Source organism: Monopterus albus, unplaced genomic scaffold (genome assembly GCF_001952655.1).
Source record: "Monopterus albus unplaced genomic scaffold, M_albus_1.0 scaffold78.1, whole genome shotgun sequence".
NCBI lineage: Eukaryota > Metazoa > Chordata > Actinopteri > Synbranchiformes > Synbranchidae > Monopterus > Monopterus albus.
This window is the reverse complement of record NW_018127958.1, coordinates 1,473,646-1,485,903: the sequence shown is the minus strand read 5'-3', so window position 1 is coordinate 1,485,903 and position 12,258 is coordinate 1,473,646. Positions and strand designations below refer to the sequence as shown.

The following is a 12,258-nucleotide window of genomic DNA, read 5'->3' as shown; positions in this document are numbered from 1 at the left end:
AGGATGACTGAATGCAAACAATCCAAAATGTGCCTAAACAAGAACCATCCTAGAACAGAGTTAGAGTGCTATGGGTTGATTTTCAAAAGGGTTTACAAGAAATGACCACAACACATGTACATGGTTATATTCTTATATATTTTTTTATTATATTGCTGCATCTGTTGCTGCTTAAAGTGCCTTAGATTTTGTGTTATTTATCTACTTTATATTTCATTTGTGTTTTGTGGCATTCATGTGGACAGCAAAGTAAAGATTTCATTGTACAGGGAAACACGTTTCCCAACTGTGCATATGACAAAATAAACACTTTGAACTTTGAACATGGTAACATTTTACACAGCATAAAATAGCTGAAAAAGTGCAAATACTAAAATGTGATCAGAAAAGTGTTAGATAAGCTGACACACTTACCATAGACTTTGCCCAAGAACAGTGTCTTGACGAGGTTAAACTGTGTGTCTGAGGCGTCTGGGAGGGTGTAGCTGACCGGAGGGTAATGATCCAACTGAAACAGTAGGACAGAGAACCTGTATTAGTAGACTCTGCAATTTAAGGAGAGTCTTAGTCTAAAACTGCTGACCACAGTGTGTTAAAAAAAGAAAACAGTGTAGGACCTGCATCAGCACATTAAGAACAGTATACAAGAAGAACAGAAGGTAGTTCATTGCTGTTAGGCACAGTAAAGCTGCAACATGGCATAGTCAATAGCTCAGGAGCTCCCTCTTGTGGTTTTAAATGCAAAGATGCACAAAATAGCTCAGTAATGGTGAAAACACCCAGTTAACCAACCTTAATATTATTATTTTGAATAATGATCAAAGACAGTTGAATTAATATGAATCAACAGAAACAAATTTGAGCAAGTGTTTCTCTTACTCCCTTTATTTGAAAGTCACTATCGGACTTAGCCAGGACAAGTTTGGATGCTCTCACATGCCATCATTTGGCTTTTGAGTGATAGAAAATGAGTTTTAGGATATTTTTTGTAAATTCAAATTGACAATTTGCATTGCATATAGAGGGTTGAACTGGGAAAACTCTGCAAACAACAGGTCTACTTAGAAAATCTGATTAAAAGTTATCATAACAATGCAAACTGAAACGTGATCTTCTGTGATCCTACAAACAGCTCTTTGCCAGGACTAAAGATAAATGATCATGTTAATTAAAAATATGTAAGGAAATTTATTTATATGGCACACTTAAACACAACAAATGCTGGCCAAAGTGCACCTATAAAAAGCATAGGAAAATAAATAAAGGCAAAGGATAACTGAATAAAAATAATGAAAAGGCTAAAGCAAAGAGATGGGTCTTAAGACAGATTTAAAAAATATCAGCAGAGGGGGGAGATCTAATAGTTAGTGGCAAACTGTTCCACAGTTTTGGACCAGCAACAGAAAATACTCAATCACCTTTGGATTTCAACTGTGTGCTTGGAATATAGAGCAGTAGGTGGTGAGCAGACCTGAGGAGTCTAGAGGTGCAGCAGGGGATGAGGAATTCAGAGATGTAATCCAGTGACAAATCATGCTGTGCTTAAGCATAGTCAAGGCAAGGCAACTTTATTTATATAGCACATTTTGTACACAGCGGCAATTCAAAGTGCTTTACAGAGACAAAGAAAATGGTAACAGCAGTAAAATAATAGACATTAAAACCAGAATAAAATCAGATAAAATGAAAATAAGAACAAAACCACTAAATAAAAGGTCTGAAACTGAAATCCAGCAGTTATAGTACAGAAAGTGCAGCTTAGGAACCAGTCACACAAAAGCACAGGAAAACAGTTGAGACTTGAAAGCAGCAGAGTTGGGGCACGTTTAAGGTCCCTGGGAAGTTGGTTCCATCTGTGTGTTGCATAGTAGCTGAGAGCAGCTTCACCCTGTTTGGTTCTGACCCGAGGTTCTACCAGCTGACTGCTTCCTAAGGATCTTAGAGCCCTAAACTATTAGTAGCACTTTAAAATCAATTCTGCAGGCAACTGATAGCTAGGTGAGATGAAATAAAAGCATGTTCTATAATCTCCATGTCTTCAGCAGGCATGTTTTTCATTTTGCGAGTGATCTTAGTTGTGAGAAACTAGAGAGAAAAAGCAGTGTGCTTACAAAGAGTGTCAGCGGAGATGAGACCAGAGAGGTTGATTGAGGGAGGTAATACGTGACTTTAATATCCCTGCAACATAATTAACTTGTTATTGCTGTTTCACTGAAGTTTCTAATTAGCTTAAAGGCTGCAGTCGGTGCTACAGACGAGGATCATTTCAACCCCACAAATTGGTTTCTGTGTGTTCCAGAAATAAAAGTTCTCCCTCCCGCATTTCTCTCTGACCACAGGAGAACTGTATCTGTGCGTACATTGGTCTGCAGACTGCCTGCCAATGGCCCAAGCCAGAGGAGGGGAGGTTGATTGAAAACAATGACTTTTGTTAATGTGTGTTTTTCTGGAAAGTTTTCCATTGATATGCTGAATAGCTGCTGTGACCTGTTAACTGGGAGCTGAGCTGGACTGTCACTAAAGAGTTTATGTATGTTTGTGTGTATGCCTGTCTTTGTTTATGGGTTTGAATCAGCAGAGTTTTCCCAATACAGAAAATCCCAGCTACCCCTTTAGACTATTTTCTCCCTATTTCTCCCTACACACAGACACACACACATGCAGCATATCCTAATTTGATTCTTTCCAAAAGCCTGGTCTCAGTGGAGCATTGTGTGGGTTTTGTTTTCCACGGTGACTGGAGGGTGGGATAATGGGGCACAATTAAATTGCACTCAGCTTATTTACTTTTATCTGAGAATACAAATTGGCTGCACAGCCAGTGAAGCCGGTCTGAGTCTGGAAAGCACATGCAAAGGTCCACAGAGGAAAACAGCCTGGAAAGAAACCTAATTTTACCAAACTTTGTCAATTACAGCCACAATTATTGTGATCCTCTCCTTTTACACTTCACAATTTAGACAACACAATTTTCTCCTTCAAGAGCTGTTGGTGCCTCTTAGGTTTCATAAAGCTTACATAGGCAAAGTAATCAGGGGTTAAATGAAAAGAAAATTAACAATGGGTGAAATCTATTTCTCTAACTATGCACTCACAATGAATCTCATTTAGCCAATGTGCAGTATATATTCACACTTTACAGTACACTGAGAACTTTTTACTCTGGTGAAAGCTCTGTGTCCTTAATGAGATCACCGGGACAAAAACACTCCCATCACAGATTGAACATTAGAGAACCTAAGTGCAAATAAATGCAAATTTTCTCTGCACACTCAAACAAACAGCTCAATATCATCATGAACTGAACTACTGAATTATTGGCTTGGGCCAGCCATTTGTATCACTAACACCACAGCAACAATTATCAGTGGGGACCTCGAGAAAGTGTTAAAGCCTGCAGTTCTTTGAATGACCACTTGAGGCTGGCTCCAAAAAGGAATCAGTCCCCATAAACCCCCGTGTTAAAATGCACAACTTTACAGCAGAAATAAACTTGTTTACAGTCTGGTACAAAAACCATTTTTGGGCTCTATAGCTAATTTCCCCTTCCATGACAACTGTAATGGATGGGTGAATTTTTATACAACTTTCCCATTTTTATACAACTTTATACTGAGGCTAAAAGTTATGCCTAATTAAAGGCCTGACCTCTTTGAGTGACAGGCAGGAGGGTCTCACCATACAGTAGGCGGCTAGCTGCTAGCTGTCTATAGCTCCACTCATGCTCCCTCTCTTTGTCCATTTCTGGATTAGCTGGAGTTAGGCAGGGTTCAGCACTACCAGGACACTGATGGCCAGACTTGAGCTTCAAAACCACTTTTCAGAAACCAATAAAGTACCATAGGGATCAGCTACTTTTGTAGGCTAGCCCAAAAGTTAGCATCACCCTGGTTCCCTCGACAAAAAGCCAGTGGGATTTTTCAATAGATTTTTGCATTATTGTAGAAAATAAGCTCTGTGACAAACAACAGTTGATGCAGTGGGTAGAGAAGCCGTCTCCCAACCGGAAGGTTGAAAGTTCGAATCTTGGTGCCTGCAGTCCACATGTCGAAGTGTCCTTGGGCAAGACACCAAGTTGCCCGTGATGGCGGCGCATATGGACACAGCGGCCCGGGGTCCCTTGGCTCCATACAAAATTTTGTTGTACGTGTCACAATGTTACAGTAAAATAAAGCTTCTTCTTCATTTTGTTCAGCAACATAATCTTCACAAATGAACATCAGCTTTATGACATTTGATGTCCTCGACAGCCTCTATATTCTCATTTAGCCAATTGTTAGCAACTGCCTTTTTAAAGACATAGAAGCATTGAAAATCTTGAGTGGGGTATTTGCTGGTATTTGCTTTCACCATTTCAAATGGTGAAAATGCGTTGGCCTTGTGTTAACCACAGACCTTATTTCAGGCATCTAACCAAAAACCCATTGACTTCAGGGCGAGGGAACCGAAGTGCAAAATTCTAAATCATTTCTGGGTTTTATGACTCAGTACTATGGTGCTCTATGGGTGAATCACAGAGGGTTCATCTGTCTTTTAAATACAGTCAGTGACACAGCAGGTATTTATGTGCACATGCAAATTAATTAAGCCTCAGGGATAGAAAGGGGCTAGTTAATCTAAAGGTATTAAAGTGACCTCTGCTATCATATTCTGTGGATTTACTTTCTTTATTAAGGCATTATAAAATTAGACATTGTCTGTTTTCTTTCACCTGCCTCCTCTCGCTTTGACTCTTATTCTGTCTTTATTTTGTTCTCTATCTATTCTGCTCCCCTTTTGTCAGATTTCAGTTACCACAACCCTACTTGTCTTCTCATTTGTTCTCTGCCATGTCTTCAAACTAAATAGAGCATGTTCAAATGTCTTAAAGATTTACAGCCCTGATAGAAGAGAAGTGAGACCTCTGAAGCCTGAGATAAACCCTCAACTCTGTTTTACCCTGGAAACTCCATTCATTGGCAGGCCTGCAAGCATAACTGACATTTATTGCATCTGACTCATATGTTGGGCTCTCATTCATGTTGTTACATCTCAGATGAAAGCAGCTGCAACAAGGCCTTTAATAAACATGTAAGGAAACTAATAACAAGTTGAGTTGGTTAAATTACAAATGCTGATGGCAGGCTGAAACAAAACACGCATTTCAGGCTTTAATGCAAATAATAATTTGTGATCCAATTTCAGACTGTGTAATTAGCAAGTGTACAGTTTAACCCATTATAATTCAGTCTGAATATTCAAAAGCAGTTATTTGAACATGTTAGTAGATAGCTGAAGCTCTACACTCTCTGTCTCTCCATAAATGTTGTTGATGGAACCTGCAGCATAACTGAAGCTCTATCTAATGGCCACATTATAGAAAAAGACTGCTTTTTTTCAATTGCCTAGATCTTTCAAAATCACTATTTACACATGCACCTGCTAATTTTAGCAGGGCCACTGGAAACAGTACTGACATATTATCACCCTTTGTTGATATGGTGAAAACAGCTGCCTGCTTTAACCCAAAGCTGCATTATGGGGAAAACATTCAAACAGTGAAGTTGCAGGCCAGAAAACGAAAACAAGGAGCTGAAAGGCACAGTGAAGTCCAAAGAGGTCAGAGGAACTGAAGAGTTGAGTGATGATTCACAACCCTAGTAGTCATGTGGTCCATTATACAAATACTGATTATAGCTGCTTTATCGTGAATTAGCACAACTTGTGGCAAATAGAGTCCTTCAGTATATATTCAAAAAAGTCTTTAACAATGGTCCAATCCCAGTTCACCCCCTTGGCCCTAACACTTCACCCTACTATTCCATTTTGCACCTTCATGGTAGGGGTGTCTGAATTCTCTTTAGGATGGAGGAGTAGGGCAAAGGGGTAGGGCTATGCAGCCCTTCAAACTGAGGGCTTTCAGAGGCAGACTCAAAACTGAGTGGAATGAGGCTAACTACAAATAAGCAGTCGATGCTACAGACCTGTGTCAAAAACATATTTCTGTTGTTGCATTTTAGTCATTTGCTGTTGAAAATCACAAGGCAGTGCTTATAGACCACACAAGATAAATCGTCACAGCTGAAGACAGCAGTGTGTGATTCAAAATTTCCTGCAACAATTTGCTGCATATATTTACTTAACCATCATTATTGATTACCAATGACACATAGAGATGGGTGTCCCCAACTCATACGGAAAGCTTTCAGCCATTACTCCTTGTAACTCCATTTTGAGGGTTAACTTAAAAACAAGGGGTAGGGGTAAATTCTATTCTATTCTTGCTCAGTGTTTCTCTTGTTGTTGTCCTACCTAGCACAGTATGTCCTGTTCTTTGTATCTCATTAGTGTGAGTGTGAGTTTTAGTCACGGTTGTTAGCTTAAAGTAAATAAACTTGTATTAAAAGCCCAGGGATACGTGAGAAATCAGACAGTGGGAGGTAAGGAGAAAACAAGGAGTGGAGAAGTGGAGTGGATAGATGAATTAGACTGAATAATATTGATCTTGTAGTGTAGCAGTGTAAAGCCTTTGTAATGAATTGACCTGACAAGATCTCACCTGTGCATGCATTTCTGTTGGTATGCATGTCCACATCTGTTTACGTGTGGCTATTTAATGCATGTTTGTACCTTAAGAAGAGCCCTCAGGCAGTAAGGCAACATGAAAAAAGTTATTTTCATCAGCACACTTTCATGGTAAACCTTTCATGTTCTATCCATAAACTTAATCTATTTTTCTTTCTATCCCACGCCCACAGTTCCCTTACTGACTCCTCTTCTTCTTAAATCCAAATTACCCCATCATGCCCACCAGTCTTCCCTTAAATCTCTTAACACTCTTTTAGGTTTAAGTGCTAAATGTATCATTTAGGGACATTCTATGAGATTTTGAGGGCTGGTATTTAGAGTACACCTGGGCACAGGGGACTGGTAAACTGCAGATATATGTCGATACTTAAGAGTTCAGTCACATACCGAACACTGGGCTGAACATCAATATTGCCAATCTACACACAATTAAGTTGTGACCGTTCTGTGAAAGACACAGTGTGTGCAAGTGTGAGTGATGAGCAAAGAATCTTGTAGTTGCTCAAATAATTTTTTATGCCAGTAGGCTCCCATCACAGTGATCAACAGCTGCAGGTTTAGATTCACTAAAAAAAATACAACAAATCAGATGTTTCAGTTTAATTTTCTTATTGTCAGAATGTTTCGCTGCAGTGTGCAGAGGTGATGAGAATCCAGCATGAATGGGTTCATTGCTCTGTGCACATTTAGTGATAGAGAGAAAGAAAGGAATAATGACTTGTCTAGAAGTGGAAATGCAATAATTAGAGGTATAATAAGTGGACCATGATTCACACTGTCCAACATTTTATTTTACCCTAATGAAAGCAGCAGTAAAAGGCACCTCATTTGGACCTGCAATTAGTGATGGTGGCATCCTAACCATTATAGCCAGGAATACACAGAACATAACCAATACTGTTTGGTCTAAATGGTATTATACATCTGCTAGTCAATATGCACTCTGATGATATCCTAATTATATCCACCAAGGACGGGACTTATTTTTTAACTCCAACTAACTCAAAAAATAATGAAAACTAATGAATGGATTTTGATTACATTTTATTTTGGAGAGGTAGGGTTTGGCCCACAGAACAATTGATTAGATTTTGGTGCTGATTTGTATTATAATGTGGATACAGGAACATTTTAAAAATTAAGCCTGGGCCAACTCGAGGCCCTTCTGTGAGGAGTTTGCATGCTCTCTCTCTCTACCTGCGTGGGTGGTCGTTAGCCCTGTGATAGACTGGCAACCTGTCCAGGGTGTATCCCACCTCTCACCCGGTGTCAACTGGGATTGGCTCCTGTGACCCTATTCATGAATAAGCAGTATAGATAATGGATGGATGGACTGATTATTTTAAAAGATTATTAACCACTGTGAGTGCTGAAAAGGCTGCTTGACTGTATGTAAGCCCCTTTGCGGCCAAAGTACATGGCTGTGCTGCTGAGCACTCTGAGTACATACAATACGGAGTCAAATCCCTGGGTTAGTGACAGCTGCCCATTCATTGTCAGTGGAACCTGAGTGCTGTCACCTCTCTGTATGAGACAGCAACTGGGGGAGCCCAGCGTGGAAACAGCCCAGAGCTTGGGAAAGATCCACTCTATGCAGCGACAGCCGGGTGAGAGCCTGATGGCAGCTAGCCTCAAAGCTGTTTTCATTTTCATCTGTTAGACTGGTATGGTTAATTTGTTCTAATGTGGATATACAGTGTAGTGATTGGGTGTATTTTATGTACAGTGCCCCCCCATTTGCTTTATATTTGAACAATTTTTGGTTCATTTTACAATTATGGGTTGCTGAACCAATTGATTATCTCAGTTTTAACAAATCATATTAAATCAAGTCATAGTAATTTTTGCAGTTAATATGTTGTTAAGACACCTCTGTCTCTACAATGATTTCTAAAGCAGAGGTGATGCAGATCTGAGTTAGACTGAGGCTTCAAGTAATTATATGTGTTTGTTTCATGGGTGGGATGTAGTGCATTCAGATTCCACAAATAAGAAATAAGAAAGATGATGTTTCATTGATGAAGGCAGGGAATTGATTTTGTTAACATAACCGTTACAATCCTTACAGAATTAGCACTGCAACATGTCAGAAAATAGCTGGAATTTTAATAAAAACAAGCTTATACTAAATTAAAGAAATGAAGCTCTCCACACAGTTCAGCACATTTGCAGGAAGAAAGTGGGTCAGTTAAAGCCACACTGCCTACTGGTCACAAGGGGGTTATTTGGCTCTTTGCAAGTGAATATATGATTCATTTACTCGGTGGAAGTATGTGGTTTGTGTCAAAAAAATATACACTGTTTAAATGGCTGAACAATTACAAAAACTGAAAACCCTACAAAATGCCATAAATCAAATGCTATGTGTGACACAAGCAGAAGTGTAAGTGTGCAGAGAAAATAACATGGTATTCAATTTACAAATTCTCCAGGAGGCCATGCAAAACAGCTGTGTATTTGTTCAAGGTTTTACAGTCTCCCTTTTGATCATTTATCATTTAAGAAAACAGCTTTTTTTTCGTTAACCATAATATGACCATGCAAATGCAAATTTATTTCGATGTGGATGCAACCAAAGCGATGATTTGCAGATGGCTGCCATCATTCTAGAGTCCTGCTTGATCTAAAATCTGTCAAATCTGGGCATTTTCAGCAAGAACAAAATTATTGTTTAGCTGAATTCTCACTTCCTTCTCGACAGCTACTGACTGAGGCTTAGCTGTATTGATCTGCACTAAGCTATTAAGCTACAAGAGCACACAAACACATATGCATACACACAGAAAGACATAAATAAATATACACATATTTTGTCAGGCACAAGCACATGTGCAAACATGGACACTCATTCTGTCTCTCATGTGCGCCCACACACACACACACACACACACACTGTCTACTGAAAGTTGATTAACAGTGGCAGTGGACAAGCAGCTTCATTACAACAGAAGACAGGACACTGCTTTCCCCTCTGACTGACTGCAAACCACCACTGATACTGCCTGTGCTTATGTGATGGTGTCTTTGTGATTGAGAATGTGTATGAGTATTTTATGTGTGCTTGTAGCAGGACAATCCCCTGAACTCAGTGTTTGCTTTTAAGTGTTCAGATGTGTGTGTGTGTGTGTGTAGTCAGTACCTGGATGGTGATGCTTCTGTTGATGCGGGACACACTGATGCTATGAGGCTGTCCGTTGGCCAGGTTACGCTGGTCCACATCTACAGCAAATGGTTCTTTCAGACCTCCCAGGTTATATTGCACTTGCATTGAACCTGAAGACACACAGGGGAGTGGTTTGGTCTAGTTGCATGAAACCTCACATTTCACCTACCTATCTGCCTTCCTATTAAACAAAATACATTCTAGATAGACATGTTTCTCAATCACTGGATGCAGAAGAATGACTGCTGATGAAATTCGGAGGATTCCCAGGAACCTTGGATTGTGTACCTGGGATTAAGATCTGGTGACATAACCCCCCAAAAAGACATCCACTGTATCTCTTAAATCTGACTACTTGCATGCAAAACATACATCACAAGGAAATTGTTGAAATGTGACTATTTAAGGTCAGAACAGTGGAACACTGAAAACCTGAACCTTTGTTTCAAAACTAACTAGGGGGTCTGTGAACAACACTTTGGAAAATGGACCACATGCAACAGAAAGGTTGTGCCCTGTTTAATTTTCTAAATTTGACATTTTATTTTTATGATTTCTGTTACTGTGACATATATTTATATGGTGAATCTTGTTCAGTTTCTTGAAAATTATTTGCAAAAAAATTTGTAATAAAATTCTAATAATATTCTTCCCAAAGCATTGGTGCAAGAAACCCTGGATGATTCAGATGGCCCACAGCTTCCCAAGGAATTATAGCTGTTTCTCAGGGCACTTACTGAACATTGTGTGTATTTTGCTGTTGCCTTTTGTCAATTGTATAGATCAGTTGTTAAAACGCTAGATGGCACTGTCAAATTTTTGACTTATTTGTGATTGAAGCACTTTGCTGCATGTCAGTTGCTCGGAGGAAGGCCACTAACTGAAGAGGATTTTATAACTTTCCAAACATTCCAAGCCGTGCTGCAAGGACATCCTTTAAAATGTATTTTACAGCACTGACAAACATACATCTCACTAATGAACAACCACAAACTGTGTGTGTATTTGGATCTTACCATTCTGCCTTAAAACCACAGCCAGATAGTCCTGTGACTTGGAGCTGACATACATCAGAATAGCTGGAGCACTGGATGTGCTGAAACTAAAGGACAGTTCCTCCTTTGTAAGATTCACTTCACGTTGTGTCACTTGGTGCATTGGGATCTTCGTGTCTCTGCTGTCTCCTGCAACTGCTTCTGGTATGAAGTTGTACTTGACCAACGTTCCTGCCTCAAAGAAACCCCCAACATCTGGGTAAAATGACATAAGAAATAATAAATAAAAATAAAAATGCTATATTAAACTTACATAAAATGGTCAATCCTTTGTTAATATATACTTAAAGCTACTCTACCTAATTTCTTTTCAGTCACTAGAGGGTCTAATGAGACTCAACATAAAGTGACCTTAAGCTACCCCTAACTGCTCTTAGGCACACAAACCAGACTATATGGTTAATATTAGGAAAAGGCCCTGGGGTCAGCTAAACATTAAACCACTTAAAACATAAACAAGAGAAGCCGGAATGACAAAAGAAGCGCTGTGGACAGCAGAGTGTCATGGAGGGGGGTTGTGCCGATGACAGACACCACATCCTGTTCCATTTCAGTTGATTTATTTAACAATGTGGAAAATCTTAGATAATGCACCTTTAAAGAAAACTGGTTCATTAGACATTAGTCTTGCCGTCCTTCAAAAGCTATACATTTAACATTTTATCTTAACTTATACAAACTGTAAACTCTGGGGCCTATAGCCAGTGTAACCACTCTCAGGCTTCTCTGTTCTGCTCAGACAAAAAAGGAGAGAGCCTCTGAGTAGCTGCCTAGAGGCTCAGCAGCAATACACACAGCTGTCTGGAAGCACAGGCAAAAACTCCACTCCAGAGCAGGGCTCTGTGTGTATGTACATTTCATGTCAGTATGTGAAGATATTCTGGTGAGGGCATTTGTGCAAGCATGCAGACCTCTGCAGGTAATATGTACTGTATGTGTGTGTTTTGTGAGATTGTGCATGCTTATAAATGTTTGTACATGTGCATGCTGGCTCCATGTGACCCTCAAGGGCAGAAAAGCAGAAGAATGAGAGTGCATAATAATACTGTGAGGCGCCTTGAGCAGCGTGTAAATATGAATACAATGGAAATGCATTATGCAATTATGACTGCCTTCATACATTTTTCACTTGCTGGGAGTAGGGGGAGATTAAAGGGAAAGAAGGAGAGAAATTTGGTAATGGAGAGAGAGAAAAAACAGGAGACGGGCAACTGGGAGAGGAGGGAGAAAAAGAAAAGGAAGATATAAGGAAGAGATGAACATTTAGAGGGGAATCAGTGAAGTGGATTGGGGTATAAATGGGAAAAAGGAAGCAATGAGATGGAGAAAGATGACGGGAGAACATGAAAAAGGAGAGGTGACAAGGAGAGCAAGAAAAGAGGAAGAGGGGAAAATGAACTGAGTTGAAAGAAGATAAAGATAAATGAAAAGAGGAGACGGCAGAATAGATTCTCATATGGAAGACAGGGAAAG

At 39.6% G+C, this 12,258-nt stretch overlaps 1 protein-coding gene across 3 annotated transcripts in view; it reads right to left on the bottom strand.

Moving 5' to 3' along the window:
• cntnap2a (contactin associated protein 2a) overlaps positions 1-12,258 on the bottom strand; it is a 331,856-nt gene that overhangs the window by 13,720 nt on the left and 305,878 nt on the right. For all 3 annotated transcript variants that reach the window (XM_020606462.1, XM_020606460.1, XM_020606461.1), the window contains 3 exons: positions 10,747-10,980; positions 9,707-9,840; positions 415-508 (listed from right to left, as the gene is read on the bottom strand). In XM_020606462.1, coding sequence (XP_020462118.1) covers positions 415-508; positions 9,707-9,840; positions 10,747-10,980 — 462 coding nt within the window. The remainder of the gene's footprint in view (positions 1-414; positions 509-9,706; positions 9,841-10,746; positions 10,981-12,258) is intronic.